The following is an 18,989-nucleotide window of genomic DNA, read 5'->3' as shown; positions in this document are numbered from 1 at the left end:
GGGTAAATGTATCAAGCTGAGAGTTTCTGGCAGGTTTGGAAAGTGGAGATGTTGCCTATAGCAACCAATCTGATTCTATATATAATTTTGTAGAATGTACTAAATAAATGATAATTAGAATCTGATTGGTTGCTATAGGCAACATCTACATTTTTCAAACCCGCCAGAAACTCTTAGCTTGATACATTTATCCCCTGGACCTTTACCTTACTGAGCAACATCTCTGATCATAGTATGGACTAGAACATCATACAGTGTAGAGACCACTTAGCATTGGAGAAATAAAGACAACACCCCATAACACTTCCTACTGGGCCCCACAGCTCGGGAGCGCAGACGTGACACTATGTTACTGTGAACGCTACAATTCCTTTTTGCGTCTCCTCTTCTCTAGCTGGATTAAACTGTAAATGTACCTCCAAAATGTCTGGAGCCGGGAGAGACCTCACCTTTAGCTGGGGAGAAGGGCTGCAGTCCGGGAGACTCGGAAGATAACTCCATAGGAAACTGAAGCAGCTCATCTGTGTCTGAGGAGACTTGTACAAAAGACAGGAGCGTGTCAGTCCATGATGTATACAGATTATACAGATGTGATATATACAGTGAGGGAATGAGGTTTACACACTGCTAAATATCATACATAGTAGTGTATACCCTGCTGTCTATAAATATCTATGACTGTCACTAGATAAAATGAGTTTCAACTTTGGAATTTTATACTTTGTATTATACATAGATACCTTTTACTCCACAGGTCAGTTTGATAAGAGTCTGATATCACTATTCTGTGCTGCTGGGGGATCCTGCTCCTTCCACTATATAACCCTCAGTCTGTGGCTTCCTGCTGCCTCCATTCCCCTCCTCACATCATGTCACTGCCCCTGTCACATGCAGCCCTGTCCTCACTAACACATCGCTCATCTCCTGATATACTCTGTGCTGCTGGGGACCCTGCTCCTTCCACTATATAACCCTCAGTCTGTGGCTTCCTGCTGCCTCCATTCCCCTCCTCACATCATGTCACTGCCCCTGTCACATGCAGCCCTGTCCTCACTAACACATCGCTCATCTCCTGATATACTCTGTGCTGCTGGGGACCCTGCTCCTTCCACTATATAACTCAGTCTGTGGCTTCCTGCTGCCTCCATTCCCCTCCTCACATCATGTCACTGCCCTTGTCACATGCAGCCCTGTCCTCACTAACACATCACTCATCTCCTGATATAATCTGTGCTGCTGGGGAACCCTGCTCCTTCCACTATATAACTCTCAGTCTTTGGCTTCCTGCTGCCTCCATTCCCCTCCTCACATCATGTCACTGCCCTTGTCACATGCAGCCCTGTCCTCACTAACACATCACTCATCTCCTGATATAATCTGTGCTGCTGGGGAACCCTGCTCCTTCCACTATATATCTCAGTCTGTGGCTTCCTGCTGCCTCCATTCCCCTCCTCACATCATGTCACTGCCCTTGTCACATGCAGCCCTGTCCTCACTAACACGTCACTCATCTCCGGATATACTCTGTGCTGCTGGGGAACCCTGCTCCTTCCACTATATATCTCAGTCTGTGGCTTCCTGCTGCCTCCATTCCCCTCCTCACACCATGTCACTGCCCCTGTCACATGCAGCCCTGTCCTCACTAACACATCACTCATCTCCTGATATACTCTGTGCTGCTGGGGAACCCTGCTCCTTCCACTATATAACTCTCAGTCTGTGGCTTCCTGCTGCCTCCATTCCCCTCCTCACATCATGTCACTGCCCCTGTCACATGCAGCCCTGTCCTCACTAACACATCACTCGTCTCCTGATATACTCTGTGCTGCTGGAGGACCCTGCTCCTTCCACTATATAACTCTCACTCTGTGGCTTCCTGCTGCCTCCATTCCCCTCCTCACATCATGTCACTGCCCCTGTCACATGCAGCCCTGTCCTCACTAACACATCACTCATCTCCTGATATACTCTGTGCTGCTGGGGACCCTGCTCCTTCCACTATATAACTCTCACTCTGTGGCTTCCTGCTGCCTCCATTCCCCTCCTCACATCATGTCACTGCCCCTGTCACATGCAGCCCTGTCCTCACTAACACATCACTCGTCTCCTGATATACTCTGTGCTGCTGGAGGACCCTGCTCCTTCCACTATATAACTCTCAGTCTGTGGCTTCCTGCTGCCTCCATTCCCCTCCTCACATCATGTCACTGCCCCTGTCACATGCAGCCCTGTCCTCACTAACACATCACTCGTCTCCTGATATACTCTGTGCTGCTGGAGGACCCTGCTCCTTCCACTATATAACTCTCACTCTGTGGCTTCCTGCTGCCTCCATTCCCCTCCTCACATCATGTCACTGCCCCGTCACATGCAGCCCTGTCCTCACTAATACATCACTCATCTCCTGATATACTCTGTGCTGCTGGGGACCCTGCTCCTTCCATATATAACTCTCAGTCTGTGGCTTCCTGCTGCCTCCATTCCCCTCCTCACATCATGTCACTGCCTATAGTCTCCATCCCCAAGATGTGTAGGAGATGGGGTGGTCCTGAGGCTCCCAGCTCCTTGTCCTGGGGGAGCAGATGATGTGACTAAGAGGGTGAGATTCTTTACACCCTCTTAGTCACATCATCTGCTCCCCCAGGTCAAAGGCTCTATGGGTTGGGATAATAGGACCATTCTCTTTTTGGGACAGGACCCCGTGCACCTTCTGTGGTCTTGTACTCGAGTACGATATAAATCACCTACATACAATCTACCTTAGTCTATATCAGTAGACTCCTCTCTGCCCCTTGTGCCCCCACCTGATTCCAGGACAATTTACATTAACGTATTAACGAAATGCGTGAATGTCTGCGGTAACACCATGGGGAGAAACGCGCGGTTGTTTCCATACTCACCCCGCAGCTGCGCCCATTCCATTCTGCTTTTACTGGCTTGTAGTGCGTCTTGTTTGTCAAAAGTGATTGCGACAGCGGTGACGGCGACCTGGAATAAGTAGCGTAAAACACGGAGTTTCTTATGGAGCACGGAGGCTAGTTCTTGTAGAACATACATGATCCATAAAGACATACAACACACAGACATATCAGTGTACCTGTATAGACTCATCCTCCGGCACTGCCACCGTGAAATTGACGTGACAGAGGCAGCAGGGAACCATGGAACGCAGTTTGAAGTAAAGAGACTGTAGATAACGAGAGGAACAAAGCTGTTTTATGGGTTAAAGCATTTAAAGAAGACTTTAAAGAATAAAATATCGCTATATCGACACTATTTTATTATTATTATTAATTTTTATTTATAGGGCGCCACTAGGTGTCCGTAGCGCCGCACAGGGACAAACGAAATTACAATACGAGGTGAGACAGCACAGTACAGTAAACAATAAGCACAGTAACTCAGTGAGCTCAAAGCACAGCAAGGGCGGGGGAGGGGAGAGGTGGCAGGTCTGCATACGACGGAGTCCAAGAGGGAAGGCACGGATGACAGGGAGACCCCCAAGGGGAGAGGAGGGAGCGAGAGGGGACGGGGGGAAGAGGGTCCTCAAGGAGGAGGGCTAAGTAGCTGGAGAGCAGAGTTAGAAGTGGTGAAGACAGGAGGAGAGGTTACCCTGCTCAAAGGAGCGTACAAGCTAAGGGGTGGGGTAGACATACAGAGAGACACGGGGGGGAGATGGAGGAATGGAGGATAAGGATAAGGGAAGGGGAAAGAGGGGAAGAGGCAGAAGAAAAGGTAGGAAATTAAGTGGGAGACTGGAAGGCTTTAAGAAAAAGGTGGGTTTTTAAAGCCCGTTTGAAACTGGACAGATTAGGGGAAGTTCTGATGGAGGGAGGGAGCTTGTTCCAGTGGAGGGGGGCAGCGCGGCCAAAGTCTTGGATACGCGCATGGGAGGAGGTGATCAGGGGAGAAGAGAGGCGACGGTCATTGGCTGATCGGAGAGGACGGGATGGAGCATGAATAGAGAGGAGGGTGGAGATGTAGGGTGCAGTGGAGTTGGCGAGGGCCTTGTATGTAAGAGTGAGGAGCTTGAACAGGATTCTGTAGGGGAAGGGGAGCCAGTGAAGGGCTAGGTAGAGGGGGGAGACAGAAGAGGAGCGGCGAGAAAGGAAGATGAGCCTAGCGGCTGCGTTAAGAACAGAACGAAGGGGAGCGAGATGAGAGTGGGGGAGGCCAGTAAGGAGGAGGTTGCAGTAGTCCAAGCGGGAGATGATCAGAGTGAATAAGACATTTGGTGGCATCTTGGGAGAGGAAGGGCCGGATGCGAGCGATGTTACGCAGCTGGAAGCGGCAGGATTTAGCAAGAGAGAGGATGTGGGGACCAAAGGTGAGAGAGGAGTCGAGGATGACACCGAGGCAGCGAAGTTGGGGGACAGGGGAGATAGAGGTGTTGTCGACAGTGATAGAGAAATCAGAAGGGGGCGAGGTGTGAGAGGGAGGAAAGACTATGAGTTCTGTTTTGGCGAGGTTAAGTTTAAGGAATCGAGAGGACATCCAGGAGGAGATGGCAGAGAGGCAGGCGGACACCCTAGAAAGGAGGGAGGGAGAGTGAGTCATATTGACATTAGTTAGGTCAGGTAGTCGCTATAACGTATCGTATGAATCCAGCAAGGCTATTACTGCTGGCGGAGGGGACGGACATCGCACCTTCAGGAGATTCTCACACAGATCATTGAAGTTCTTGTTGAGCGATTGATTGGTCAGATTGATACTGGAGAGTCGGATGGCTCTGACTGAGGTGAACATCTGAGGATGAGGAGACGGTAGAGTCAGTATGCGCAAGACAGCTGCGCAGTGCGGACACAACAGTATAACGTAGATACACTGTACAGGCTGCACTCACTTGTATATCCGACGTCCAGTTGTTCATCCCAGGCATAATTTCTGTGTTACAGCTGTAGAATCCTGCGGAACAAGGTCGGTACTCTCAGTAATACACAACTAACTGTACAGGAAACAGTGAGATACACGCACCCAGCACAGAGCAGTATTCACACACGTGATATAAGCAGCGATCGCCTGTATACAGACAGACAACGGAGCAATAATCACAGCCTCAAAAAATAAAACAAATAAACTGTATATATTTTATATATTTATATCTCCTGGAGTCTGGTAATTCTCATCTAAATATTACTGATTACTTAACATTTTACATTACAATTAGATACAGTGTGAGAGATAAAATAGAGAACGCTCTCTGTGTAATTGCCAGCATTATACCTGCAGGTGGCGCCACATCCGTTAGGAGGGAATGGACGTCTTCTACTGCGTCAGTATCATCAATCTGAAAGGAACAAACCGTACAGCTTCCTTACTGCTCCCATGTATTCCTGCTCACACCAATTTTTATATCAAATATTATATTAACCAATAATATGCCTGTTTATGAATGAAAGCAACGAGCGCAACATACTTACAGCGCAGGGTACGATATTATACCCATAAGCCCCAGCAAACACCCCACAGACTGCGCAGAAGAGCCTGGAAGCTCGCCGCGCAGTGTGGAGTACAGAACCAGATGTCTGCGCCCTCCTGCGGACGGAGGCACCGGGCATCTAAGAGACCCCAACAGCAGATTCACAGGGTATATCGTACACCAGTTTCTCTGTTTAAAATGGGTGGTAGTTAGGACACTAACTGTGTTAAATGTGGTTCCCATAACGCTGACTTCTGGCACCTGGGACTGTCCGGCAGTTCAGCATTTTTGGGCAGATGTATTTGTGGCACTGTACCAGTGTCCCCACCCACCCCTCTGATCTGTCTGTTTCAGGTCGCATTAGAGGATACCCTAAATAAAACATTTCACAAATATATATTTATTCTGACACTAGTATAAGTCATAATAGCCCATAATAGCCCGTACATGGCTGCTGCCGATTCCCCTGAGCTCTGGTAAATGATGTTATGGGCCATAAACGCTACGTGTACACGGTTAGAAATGACAGTGATAAGTACTATCAGATATGGTTTCGCTGGTACCACTCCAAGTATAGATACATTCTGGAGACGGGGGGTTTATGTGCCCCCTGACTGGTATATCCACAGGCTTCTCTTTCTGGGTCCCTGGTTGGCATTGTCCTGCACATCTATCTGTTTATGTGTTATCCTGAACTATGTTATTATTGCACAGAAATTGGGTTTTATACACTTTGTTAGTTTATCGGCTGACACAGCTACTTATTGTATGTGTCATATCTCTATAACTGGGACAACTGCTATTATGTCAGCCCTTTCATTAGTAGTTGTTTATATCCTATAGTTAATTATTTACCTAACTTGTTACTATACTTTTGACCTAGATAACCAATATGTCAATTCAGTGATTAGATTAGCAAATAACTGTTAGCACAAAATATGTCATATTGTTTTGTTGTTGTTTGTTTGTTATGTTTGTGTTATAAAAATCTTACAATAAAAAACACGATTGAAAAACAAAACAATAATAAACAACGGACTCCCAGCTTCTTACCTCCAGGACAAAGGCATCTTTTTTGCCATGAGACAGGTCCAGCTCCGTCACCTCGTCGGAGCTCTCCGACTGAGACCGGAGCACTCTAGTTCTCTGCCGTGGCTCCGGGATGGGGGAACCCACCATTTCCTCCAAAATTTCCTATAGTCAAATGTGAAAATTTAGAAACCTACAATTCTATACAATAATAATAATAATAATTACAAAACCCAGCATAAGCTGGATGTGGAACATGAACACAATAGAGCGCAGGCGTTATATTCTCAATACACAAATATGTATCACCCTAAGACAATATATACAGAAATATTAATGGGACCACTGCCCTTTATTGTGCTGCTAAATCCTGTATATAGAACATAATTATAATAACATAAACATAATCCTATAATAAATGTGTGGCCCTAGCTACCCAGATATTACAGAGGTGAGTGACGCCGGGGGACACAGACTGATCCCGGCCACTTACCGGAGGGTTAATCTCAAAAAGTTCCTTGTTTTTCGCAATAGTCTCGTTGATCTTCTTCTGCATGTAGGAAATATGTTGTTCGTAGGATCCGTCGTTGGGGGTCTTGCCGGCGATCTGAATGCCCCCGGGGGTGGGCAGCGCTGCCAGATACACACCTGTGGCGGACTAATAAAAGGACAGCAATTACATCACGAGCAATTACCCCCCATATCGGAGGCTCTTCACGCTGACGCTAAGCATTATGGGACAGACAATTCTCTGAACGCACATTCAGTACCATAGAGTAGAATAAAACCTATTGTAACCCTAACCCCTTATACATCAGGGGTCTGTCTAAAATAAAAGTAAATGAACACACTAAACAACCCTTCCTTTTTATAAATATATGTAATATAGGTTAAATACATGTTCATATTTTGTCTTTGAATGTCTTAATGCTGTCAGCTAAACTCTAACCACAATATAATCTTTGTCTCTATACTCTACACTCAGTAGTTTCATTGTTCCGGTTACACATAGTGTGCACTGGCTTCTGGGAAAGAGGTAACACTCCCCTTATCGCTATGATCAGCCATCTCCAGCCCTCCTGGTCAGTTTTACATTTAGCAGAGGTGGAGAGAGAGATGGGAATCGGGAAATATAATATAATAATGTCCCTGAAAAGGTTTGGACTAAATCTCCATTTCTCCAGCGGCTCCAGCAGTCAGTACAGAGGGGGGGGGGGGGGGGGGGACTGCAGCTTGTCTTCAAAAATAATGGGTGTGAAAAGAAGTTTAGGGAAACCCATTCATGCAAAACCGTATACAACCGGAAGTAATCGTTTTCACGATTACCAGAAAGCCAACAATGAGGAGGCCTACAAATAAAATCCGAATTTAGCAAAAAACCGATTGCAATATGCACAGACTTACCTGAAAGCCGACGCTGCAGATCTCCGACGGCACCAACATGCTGACAGCAACTCATTCCGAATTCACAGCTCTCCGGCACAACACTCTGACGCCATCGCAACCTGTAGCAATGTTAATTTAAAGCCCCTGCAGGTTAAGTGTTTTAAACCGACATTGCCGCTTTAAATCAACATTGCTACAGGTCGCTATGATGTCAAAGTGTTGTGCCGGAGAGATGTTAATTTGGAACGAGTTGCTGTCAGCATGATGGCGCCATCGGAGATCTGCAGCCTCGGTTTTCAGGTAAGTCTGTGTATACTGCAATCGGGTTTTTGCTAAATTCAGATTTTATTTGTAGGCCTCCTCATTGTGGGATTTGTGATCATCGTTAAAGCGTACCCAACCCGCCTCCAACGGCGAGTGAAGGATGGAATGGTGAGAAACGCGTGAACCATCTTTGTAAGGTAACAACGTGGCTTTCCAGGACCAAGGCAGAACCCTGTCGAGTCCACGTAGCAGAAACACTACCACAGTGCGCTTCCCTTTTTATCAACTAACTCACACATCTTAGGACTACCATAAGACCTTACTATAGGTACCAAACATAATAACGGAGCCCTCTTTATGTAAGCAAGATATCCTGTAAACATTGTTCCCAAGTCCAAAAGCACCTTGGAGTAATAAAAGGAGAAGTTTAAAGCTTCCATGAAGGACACCGAGACAGAAACCTCAAGGCCCTTGTGATTGAATTGGACGTCAGAGACCATTTCTGTGATCACAAGAGCTTAGAGATCAGAAACTTGTTTGGACAAGCAAATAGCTAGAAAGAGCCTTCCCTGAAACAAAGTTGGGGCAAGGTAGCAGACTGAAGTCTCAGCTAGTGGCAGACTATGGGCAAGTGGGACATAACCTTGAAAGAGCTTCAAGAGAGGGGATATTGGGGGTGAGGTCCACTGAACTGAATCAAGACAGTAAAGCCAATCTTAACAAAAGAGGCAGGTTCATACCCAGGTGTTCAGAAATATAAGTATATCAGAAAAGTAAAGTAAATGGTTCACTCATCGTAGAGGGTGATGCAATGATTGCTTCATCAAGCAACGATGAAGATGTTTAGGCTCCAGCAGGATCATCCCGACCAGCTTTAGAAAAATGGCCACTATAAGGGAAGATGTAAACCCTCGCTCTGACAAAAAGACATCTCCCAGATTATATTTATCCTGGCCAGAGTACTAGATGGAGATCGAAAGTAGAATTGGAAAGTCATCTGGCAAGTGTACGATAAAGGAGAGAGACTACCGTTCGACTATGGCTGCCAAAGATCAACTCTCAGTTGTCCATCCTAGGAATTAACATGGTTCAATGAACCCCTACAACACTAATGATGTCTTGTGTATAGCATTATGCTTAATGATTCTCTAGTCTTGTAGTTATGCTTCTTGAATGTCCTGTATTTTGCCTGTTGGTCCTCTACGCCTTTGCAATATGCTCTACTCCCCCAATGTACGGTGCGACAGATTTTTGTGGCATCATGTAACTAAACAATAATAATATTGGAACGCGAGACTCAGTCAATACAAATCATGAGCAACTTTTGACTTTGCAACCAACCCCTTTGCGTATCCTGATTTACTCAAGTAAGTCATGGTGTTACTCAAATGGTTTTTGTGGATCATTGAACCAGACAGAACTCTACACCTGTGATATGTCAAACTGCTCCTACTGTGTGTAGACGAAACACTGTGCACCAGCCAGAAGTGTGACCTGGTAACAGCGTTCTTCATTGATAAGACTTTGCCCACTTTGGGCCCGATTCACAGTTTGACTCTAGCATCAGGGAGCTGCCGAATATGGCACTGAAACCAGGCCTAATTCCAGACTCTTCTGGAGGAAAAGTATCAAACAAGAAATGTGAAATAACTCTGGAAATAAACTCTGTTCCTTGCAAAAGACCAAGGGGTAAATGTATTAACATGCGGGTTCTTCAACACCCGCGAGTTCAGCGCCTTCGGCGATTAAATTTAAAGCGGCGCTGCATTGTAAAGGGAAACTTCCCTTTACAATGCAGCACCCCTTGAAATTTAATCGCCGAAGACGCTGAACTCGCGGGTGTTGAAGAACCCGCATGTTAATACATTTACCCCCAAGTAGGATTTCCAAATCCTATGCTAGACACAGGATGAAGAGCACCTCAGCTAAATGCATCTCTGTGCAGCGCTCAGATAGGTCAGGCCAAACGAAGCGTAGAGGTTGACTGATGGAAAGATCGACTAGATCAGTACTAAGACTTTCGGGGCCTATCGGCAGCAATACACAACGTACTCACCCTTTATTGTCACAAGAGCTGAGAAGCGTCTCCCCACCTTCACCTAGACCGTGGGTATAACTGTTGCTTACAGAGTAAAGTACCAACTACCTTCATACAGTATCTGATGGTAGTATAGGGGGCTGGTGAGAAGTGGCAATCAGGACCATCATAGAGGTTGACTAGTCAGCAACAATTTGTACCTGAAACTGGAAATTAATTTTCTGAAAAACAAAGCAGATGGGAATATGAGGGTGGGCATCCCTGGTATCAAAGAACGCCAGAAATTCCCTTTTGCCTCATAGCCTGAATCACAGATCGTGGAGATTCCATCTTAAATCGCTTCTGCGGAACACTGATCTCTCGGATGATCTGGGACGGGGTACAAGACTACTGCATCTAGAGGCCCGGTAATGGTTAAGGGAAAAACGTTTCTGCTCCTGGGATCTCTGAGAATCTGATATCGGACATCCCTGGTTGATGATAGTGAGCCCCCAGGGGTCTGACACAGAGCGCAACCAGGTGTACCTGAAGAAACTAAACAACACACTTCTGGCCTTTGGTATCCCTGTATCCTAGGCCAGAAGCCAGGAGGACTTGTAGTTGTCACCACCTTTGAGGGTTTTCCTGTTTAGAAGTCCAGAATGGCTTTTCTTCTAGGCTGCACTGCTCCTGTGTACACAGATGGGACCTCGAGGAATGGTGCCATGTTTTCTGCCAGGGGAGAAAGGAACTCTTCCCATCCATAGTGTCCTTGATTGGCTTCTCCATTTGAAGCCTGAAGAAGCAGCAAACACAGGAACCTTCAGAAGTATTGTCCGCTGACCAAGATATCATCCAGAGGACTCTACACGTAAGTACAAGACTCAAGGTTTGCGCCCACAACAGGACCTCTTACATGTGTAAGAGCAGAAGGAGCAGAGATTAATGCCGGATTAGAACCCTGAATCCTCTAGAAGCAGCTGCTGCAGATGTTGGCATTTCCTGCATAGATCCAGACACCTTTAACTGTATCCTAACCTGTAACTTGAGCTAAATAAAGAATCTCTTTTTCAGGATATCTTTGCATCTCTTCTCATCATCATCTATTCATATAGCGCCACTAATTCCGCAGCGCTGTACAGAGAAATCACACACATCAGTCCCTTCCCCATTGGGGCTTACAGTCTAAATTCCCTAACACACACGCACACAGAGAGACTAAGGACAATTTAATAGCAGCCAATTTACCTACTAATATGTTTTTGGAATGTGGGAGAAAACCGGAGCACCCGGAGGAAACCCACACAAACATGGGGAGAACATACAAACTCCACACAGATAAGGCCAAGGTCGGGAATTGAACTCATGACCCCAGTGCTGTGAGGTAGAAGTAACATAGTAGCTGAGGTTGAAAAAAAAAGACACCAGTCCATCAAGTTCAACCTATTTGGATCTCCTGTGATCCCGCTCTTAATATTTGAAATTGATCCAGATGAAGCAAACACCAATCTGCTTCAATTGGGAAAAATCCCCCCAGACCCAATATTACAGTCCTATTTCTCCCTATATCCACTACTATCCTTCATTTTAATTAACAGTCGCATCCCTGTATATACACTTTTCTGCTAAAAATTTGTCTAACCCTTTCTTAAACATATCTATTGAATCTGCCATCACAACCTTCCCTGGCAATGAATTCCATATCTTGACTGCCCTTACTGTAAAGAACCCTTTCCTTTGGCGGTTGTGAAATTTCCTCTCCTCTAACCTTAGGGGTGACCGCGTGTCCTGTGTATGGTCCTTGGGGTAAAAAGTTCTCTGTAGTGACCCTTAATGTATTTGTACATAGTAATCATATCTCCCCTTAGACGCCTCTTTTCTAAAGTAAACATGCCTAAACTGGCTAACCTTTCCTCATAACTTAATGACTCCATACCCTTTATCAATTCTGTCACCCTTCTCTTTCTAGTTCCAAAATGTATTTTTTTATAGAGTGGTGCCCAGAACTGTACTGCATATTCAAGATGAGGTCTTACCAACGATTTATACAGAGGCAAAATTACACTGTCTTCCCTTGCATCTATGCCCCTTTTTATGCATGCCAATACTTTATTGCTCTTGCAGCTGCTGCTTGACATTGAGCACTATTGCTAAGTCTACTGTCTACGAGCACTCCCAAACCCTTCACCGTTATAGATTCCCCTAAATTTATAGATTGAGTTCTTGTTTTTAATACCTAAATGCATAACCTTACATGTATCTATGTTAAACTTAATCTTCCATTTGGCTGCCCAGTTTATTCAAGTCCCTCTGCTAACCACTTAGTCACCGTGCTGCCCTTCTCATTTCTTCTTTGTACATTTAATGACTGTAAAAGCTGTCACTTAAAAAGCCTCCTCTCTACATATAGGCGGTGTGTACTTTCCTCTGCCTCCAGTGGCGACACCTACTGGTGAACTCATATACTGCACTGACAGCTACAGCTGATGGGAAAAGACAATGTTTCGTCTATTTGTTTGATAGATGTGATAAACACAGAGACTTCTGTTTAGGGAACGACCAAAACTGGGAAAATGGAACCTCTCTCACGTATTCTGTACAGCCAATCAGACTGCTTATCTGCCCCTATAATTCTCTCTATCATCCTATCGCCCCCACCCTCTACATTAATGGAAATGCTTTGGAACTACGGAGATTTAAGATGTGTTTTTTGAGGCACAGAATCAGAGAGGAAGAGAAGCAACACATTAGTAAGACAATGGAGTTGCCCTGATTATTGCCTTAACCAAAAAAGGGAAATAATATAATTATATCTTAATTCTGTTACTCACACACATGAAACAGAGGATGTGACAGTTTTATTATCCCCTAGTGACCCGTTACTTACAGCCAGTCCCAACAGCATGTTTTCCCCGACTGTTATCTGTATCCTCAGGCCGAACAGAGCGTTCATCCCTTTCAGCTTCAGCTTGTTCATTAGCTGCGTGTGCAGCTCGTACTCCATGAACGGCAGCAAGTTGCTGATGGCCGTGGCGTTGGCCTCCGCCTGGGCTTTCTTCTTCAGTCGACACAACCTGATCAGGAACAGAAAATATCCTTCTCCATAAGAATGAACCAATTCCTCATGTTACTACCCCTGTCTACTGCCTCTATTGTAACCTGATCGCTGGATACAAACAATGAAACAGCGCACACCCCACTCTCCTCGCCAACAACGTCAATAACGATGATGCGCAGCAGACTCTCGCTTTACTGGAGAAGATGTTGGACTTACCACTCCTTATCTGTTCTAATCAGCGCTGTTCTGCTACGAAGGCCTTATTGTCGGAAAGCAAATTGTGTGTAACATCCGTTGTTTATAAAGAGTACGCAACTTTTGTGTATTTCCGCCCATATTCAAAAGTTTCTTAAGATGCGCTATGCTTTGAATAGGGGTGGAAATAGCTGTATAAACAGTACAAACTTCCTGTAAGCGCAGAGACACAGGCGAAAGTATAATTTTAGGAACATTTGCGCTGTGTTTACTACATGTGTGTTTACCATGAATTCACATCACTACACACATAACATATCTGTCTTTTAAATCAATGTATACAGTGTGTACAATATGCACTGAAAATAGATCTTCGATGTGTACCGTTGGGCTTACTACTGAGACACATGCGTAGAGAACAGACACAACGCCATGACGGTCATCACTATCATCCGGCGTGTACACCGGCCCTGTAGCGGGTCCAAAATATATGGCTGACAACATTTTAGCCGCACCTTACGGTACATGGCCGACATTATTCCGCCCCTTCCCTCCTCTCAAGCCATAAGGGGTCGTAAGAGCCACATTCACGCGGATACGTAATCCATGCAATGGCGTAAGTTTGGCTTCTGCGCAGTGTGAAATCACAGAATTTACGCTACGCACACCGGCATACACCGGGGCTTCAATCAGGGCCTAAGCATCCATTTTCTTATAATCTTTATCTTCATATCTATAATTTACAGTGCAAATCATTTAAAAATCATAAGTTATCCGTCTGTAACATTATAAGACAAGTACGCCAGATAAATGCCTCAATTTGCAGACAGAATGACCCGGCGTTGTGCTCTCTCTGTATTACCAGCCGAGGGGACGCAGTACAGGCGCTGTAGGGGACATACGTACCTGGCCTGTATCAGACAACCTTTCCCCACCACTGGGGCATTGCTGGGCAGATCGATGGTGGTGAAGAGGACGTCCGGAACCTTCTGCTTGCGGCAGCTGCAGCAGAACGTGAGATGAGCTGGAAACGGCATGTTCAGCTCATCGTACGGGATGTGGCAAAACGCGCAGAGCGGGGGAGGCGACTCCTCTGTCCTGTTCACAAAGAGAAAGTGTTTTAATAACAACACTAATCAATTAATGTCTAATCAACGACACATAGTAACTGTCTCAGCCGGCGAGCTTCCTGCAAGCGTCTCATTACAGATTGTCTGACCGCCGACTGCAGAGCCAGATACACAAGGAAATACAGAGACACAGACGTGTGTAATGCCTGGATGCCTATTATATAACATTAATACCACTACAGGGACCAAACTAGTACAAAACAAAGTAATAATAATTCCTGCATCATTGTCATCAACATTAAGAAATCAGGAAAACAAACGGGAAACAACAGTGAAGTAGTTTTGTGGATACAGATTATAATGAGATTTGATGCCCCAGAACGTCGTGTTATAAGCGTTTACGGTCATGATGTTACATTTAATTGTCTGCAGTATTTAAAGAGGTATGAAAACCTTATATCTTACAAACCACTGATAAAAGTCTAATTCCACTAATCATACGTGACTTTATTGTGATTTAATGAGACATTTGGCAGGTGCTGACAATCTGTGACTGGGTATTTTAGGGTATAAGACAGTGCTACAAGATGATAAAACTAATAATACATCATCGTCCTCCACCCACACCATCATTATGGGCGTAGACTGTGGATTGTGTGGCTCTATACACCCGCTTTGTATCAGAGTTGTAAAGAAACGTATGTATATAGCAGTGTGCACACTCTGTGCTGTTATCTTTACAGAGGAGACGGCTGATACATGAGGTGTGATACATGGGGTGTGATACATGGGTGTACTTAGTATTCCCCCGACCCGTCTGCACCGCTTCCAGCCGCAGGTAGGGGGCAGCATTGTATTTACAGAGGAGACGTCTGATACATGGCCGTGCTTAGTATTCCCCCAACCGTCTGCACCACTTCCAGCCACAGGTAGGGGGCAGCATTGTATTCATTATCAGACATTGATTTAGTGGGTGTAAAAGCAGAGAGAGCACCGAGGATCGCTCATGGCTGCCCCTGTGCTCCGTCTACCACAGAAATATCTTAGTTCAGAGAGAGAAATTAAATCAGACATCATCACACGCACATCCCTGACCACAACCACAGAGAGAGAGAACAAAATAATTGTGTTGCAAACATGCAAATTAAATTTCTGTTAATGTACGACAGTAAGTGGCCAATTCACTCCAGCGAGATAAACTGAACTCTTTACTACTGAGAAAATAGCGCAAGATTATTGCAACGTTTTACCAGATTCCATCGATGTGACTGCCAGATTTGCGCCTCGCAAATAAATAAATAAAAAAGTGCAGGATTTGACTAAGAGGAAGCTGGAAGCGATACTATACGTTTTGCGCACGGCATTGAGCAGCGCAGATTTTGACTAACTACTGTCCCAGCATGCACTGGTAACTGTGACACAGTGATGAGGCTATGAAAGGATTGGGGTGAGTAACTTGGTACCAGGGATGAGGGGGTCTCTATACAGGGTCCTGACATAGGTTTCAGGTAAAATATTAATCTCGTAATTCAATGGAATGGACACAATGTAACAGGTGCTGGAGCGGATGGTGACAGATATATATATATAATACTGTCCTGGGTATAATACAGGCTTCTATACTTTATACTGGAAAATATCTTTGCAGGTTTGCAAACTCCTAAATAAATGTAAAGTGTGTAATAATAGAAACAAATAAGCACAGTACTCAAATACTGGGACACAGAAAATCATACGACGTTAATGATAAACAGTAATGATATTAGTGTGCGTTTGGGCTGCCCCTGTAAGTGCCCCCCGAGGACAGGCCACAGAGTTACCTCTGGTGATGTTAGTTACAAGGTGTTCATCCAGCACTCTGCCCTATCACAGCGTCACCTACCCTAGGCGAGTATCACTATCCTTGCTTTGGAAAAAATCAAACTCTCCCTTGTCTGACCCTATAAAGAAGCCGGGGTGCGCAGACAACCTTTGTTCCAAACAGCAATCGTTGGCCGCGTCCTGCAGGAACCGGGGGTTCAGTACGGAGGCTGTACCAGAGGCAGACAGGATGCAGACTTCTTCACTGCGAGGAGAAACAACAAGACGTCAGAGAGGGGACAGACTACTGATAGAGGGAGCGGGAGAACGGTCCTCTCCCTGGGGGGGGTCACATAGTGGGAGCAGGAGAATGATCCTCTCTGGGGGGGGGGGATTCACATAGTGGGGGCAGGAGAATGATCCTCTCTGGGGGGGTCACATAGTGGGAGCAGGAGAACGATCCTCTCTGGGGGGGGGGATTCACATAGTGGGGGCAGGAGAATGATCCTCTCTGGGGGAGGGGGATTCACATAGTGGGAGCAGGAGAATGATCCTCTCTGGGGGAGGGGGATTCACATAGTGGGGGCAGGAGAATGATCCTCTCTGGGGGGGGGGGATTCACATAGTGGGGGCAGGAGAATGGTCCTCTCTGGGGGAGGGGGATTCACATAGTGGGGGCAGGAGAATGGTCCTCTCTGGGGGAGGGGGATTCACATAGTGGGAGCAGGAGAATGATCCTCTCTGGGGGAGGGGGGTTCACATAGTGGGGGCAGGAGAATGATCCTCTCTGGGGGAGGGGGATTCACATAGTGGGAGCAGGAGAATGAACCTCTCTGGGGGAGGGGGGTCACATAGTGGGAGCAGGAGAATGGTCCTCTCTGGGGGAGGGGGATTCACATAGTGGGAGCAGGAGAACGGTCCTCTCTGGGGGAGGGGGATTCACATAGTGGGGGCAGGAGAATGAACCTCTCTGGGGGAGGGGGGTTCACATAGTGGGGGCAGGAGAACGATCCTCTCTGGGGGAGGGGGATTCACATAGTGGGAGCAGGAGAATGATCCTCTCTGGGGGAGGGGGATTCACATAGTGGGGGCAGGAGAATGATCCTCTCTGGGGGGGGGGGGGATTCACATAGTGGGGGCAGGAGAATGATCCTCTCTGGGGGGGGGGGGGGGGGATTTACATAGTGGGGGCAGGAGAATGGTCCTCTCTGGGGGAGGGGGATTCACATAGTGGGAGCAGGAGAATGATCTTATCTGGGGGAGGGGGGGTTCACATAGTGGGAGCAGAAGAATGATCCTCTCTGGGGGGGGGGGGGATTCACATAGTGGGAGCAGGCGAATGATCCTCTCTGGGGGAGGGGGGTTCACATAGTGGGGGCAGGAGAACGATCCTCTCTGGGGGAGGGGGATTCACATAGTGGGGGCAGGAGAACGATCCTCTCTGGGGGAGGGGGGTTCACATAGTGGGGGCAGGAGAACGATCCTCTCTGGGGGAGGGGGATTCACATAGTGGGAGCAGGAGAATGATCCTCTCTGGGGGAGGGGGATTCACATAGTGGGGGCAGGAGAATGATCCTCTCTGGGGGGGGGGATTCACATAGTGGGGGCAGGAGAATGGTCCTCTCTGGGGGAGGGGGATTCACATAGTGGGGGCAGGAGAATGATCCTCTCTGGGGGGGGGGATTCACATAGTGGGGGCAGGAGAATGGTCCTCTCTGGGGGAGGGGGATTCACATAGTGGGGGCAGGAGAATGATCTTATCTGGGGGAGGGGGGTTCACATAGTGGGAGCAGAAGAATGATCCTCTCTGGGGGGGGGGGGGGGATTCACATAGTGGGAGCAGGCGAATGATCCTCTCTGGGGGAGGGGGTTCACATAGTGGGGGCAGGAGAACGATCCTCTCTGGGGGAGGGGGATTCACATAGTGGGAGCAGGAGAATGATCCTCTCTGGGGGAGGGGGATTCACATAGTGGGGGCAGGAGAATGATCCTCTCTGGGGGGGGGGATTCACATAGTGGGGGCAGGAGAATGGTCCTCTCTGGGGGAGGGGGATTCACATAGTGGGAGCAGGAGAATGATCTTATCTCGGGGAGGGGGATTCACATAGTGGGAGCAGGAGAATGATCCTCTCTGGGGGAGGGGGATTCACATAGTTGGGGCAGGAGAATGATCCTCTCTGGGGGGGGGGGGGGATTCACATAGTGGGAGCAGGAGAATGATCCTCTCTGGGGGAGGGGGTTCACATAGTGGGGGCAGGAGAATGATCCTCTCTGGGGGAGGGGGTTCACATAGTGGGGGCAGGAGAATGATCCTCTCTGGGGGAGGGGGATTCACATAGTGGGGGCAGGAGAATGATCCTCTCTGGGGGAGGGGGTTCACATAGTGGGGGCAGGAGAATGATCCTCTCTGGGGGAGGGGGATTCACATAGTGGGGGCAGGAGAACGATCCTCTCTGGGGGAGGGGGATTCACATAGTGGGAGCAGGAGAATGATTCTCTCTGGGGGAGGGGGATTCACATAGTGGGGGCAGGAGAATGATCCTCTCTGGGGGGGGGGGATTCACATAGTGGGGGCAGGAGAATGGTCCTCTCTGGGGGAGGGGGATTCACATAGTTGGGGCAGGAGAATGATCCTCTCTGGGGGGGGGGGGATTCACATAGTGGGAGCAGGAGAATGATCCTCTCTGGGGGAGGGGGGTTCACATAGTGGGGGCAGGAGAATGATCCTCTCTGGGGGAGGGGGATTCACAT

At 47.2% G+C, this 18,989-nt stretch overlaps 1 protein-coding gene across 13 annotated transcripts in view; it reads right to left on the bottom strand.

The window, feature by feature from the left end:
• Window positions 1-18,989, bottom strand: part of C2CD5 (C2 calcium dependent domain containing 5) — a 70,181-nt gene that overhangs the window by 8,692 nt on the left and 42,500 nt on the right. For 7 of the 13 annotated variants that reach the window (XM_075210773.1, XM_075210772.1, XM_075210774.1 and 4 more), the window contains exons 12-22: window positions 16,321-16,503; window positions 14,275-14,466; window positions 13,003-13,189; window positions 6,942-7,106; window positions 6,473-6,613; window positions 5,224-5,287; window positions 4,844-4,905; window positions 4,648-4,746; window positions 3,098-3,187; window positions 2,901-2,988; window positions 450-536 (exon numbers count right to left, since the gene is read on the bottom strand). In XM_075210773.1, the coding sequence (XP_075066874.1) occupies window positions 450-536; window positions 2,901-2,988; window positions 3,098-3,187; window positions 4,648-4,746; window positions 4,844-4,905; window positions 5,224-5,287; window positions 6,473-6,613; window positions 6,942-7,106; window positions 13,003-13,189; window positions 14,275-14,466; window positions 16,321-16,503 (1,358 nt within the window). The remainder of the gene's footprint in view (window positions 1-449; window positions 537-2,900; window positions 2,989-3,097; window positions 3,188-4,647; window positions 4,747-4,843; window positions 4,906-5,223; window positions 5,288-6,472; window positions 6,614-6,941; window positions 7,107-13,002; window positions 13,190-14,274; window positions 14,467-16,320; window positions 16,504-18,989) is intronic. The other 6 variants (XM_075210780.1, XM_075210783.1, XM_075210785.1 and 3 more) reach the window with 1 other exon arrangement.

The sequence above is a fragment of the Mixophyes fleayi genome, chromosome 4 (assembly GCF_038048845.1).
Source record: "Mixophyes fleayi isolate aMixFle1 chromosome 4, aMixFle1.hap1, whole genome shotgun sequence".
In the NCBI taxonomy this organism is placed as follows: domain Eukaryota; kingdom Metazoa; phylum Chordata; class Amphibia; order Anura; family Limnodynastidae; genus Mixophyes; species Mixophyes fleayi.
The sequence above is the reverse complement of the archived record's forward strand: the minus strand, read 5'-3'. Positions and strand labels throughout refer to the sequence as shown.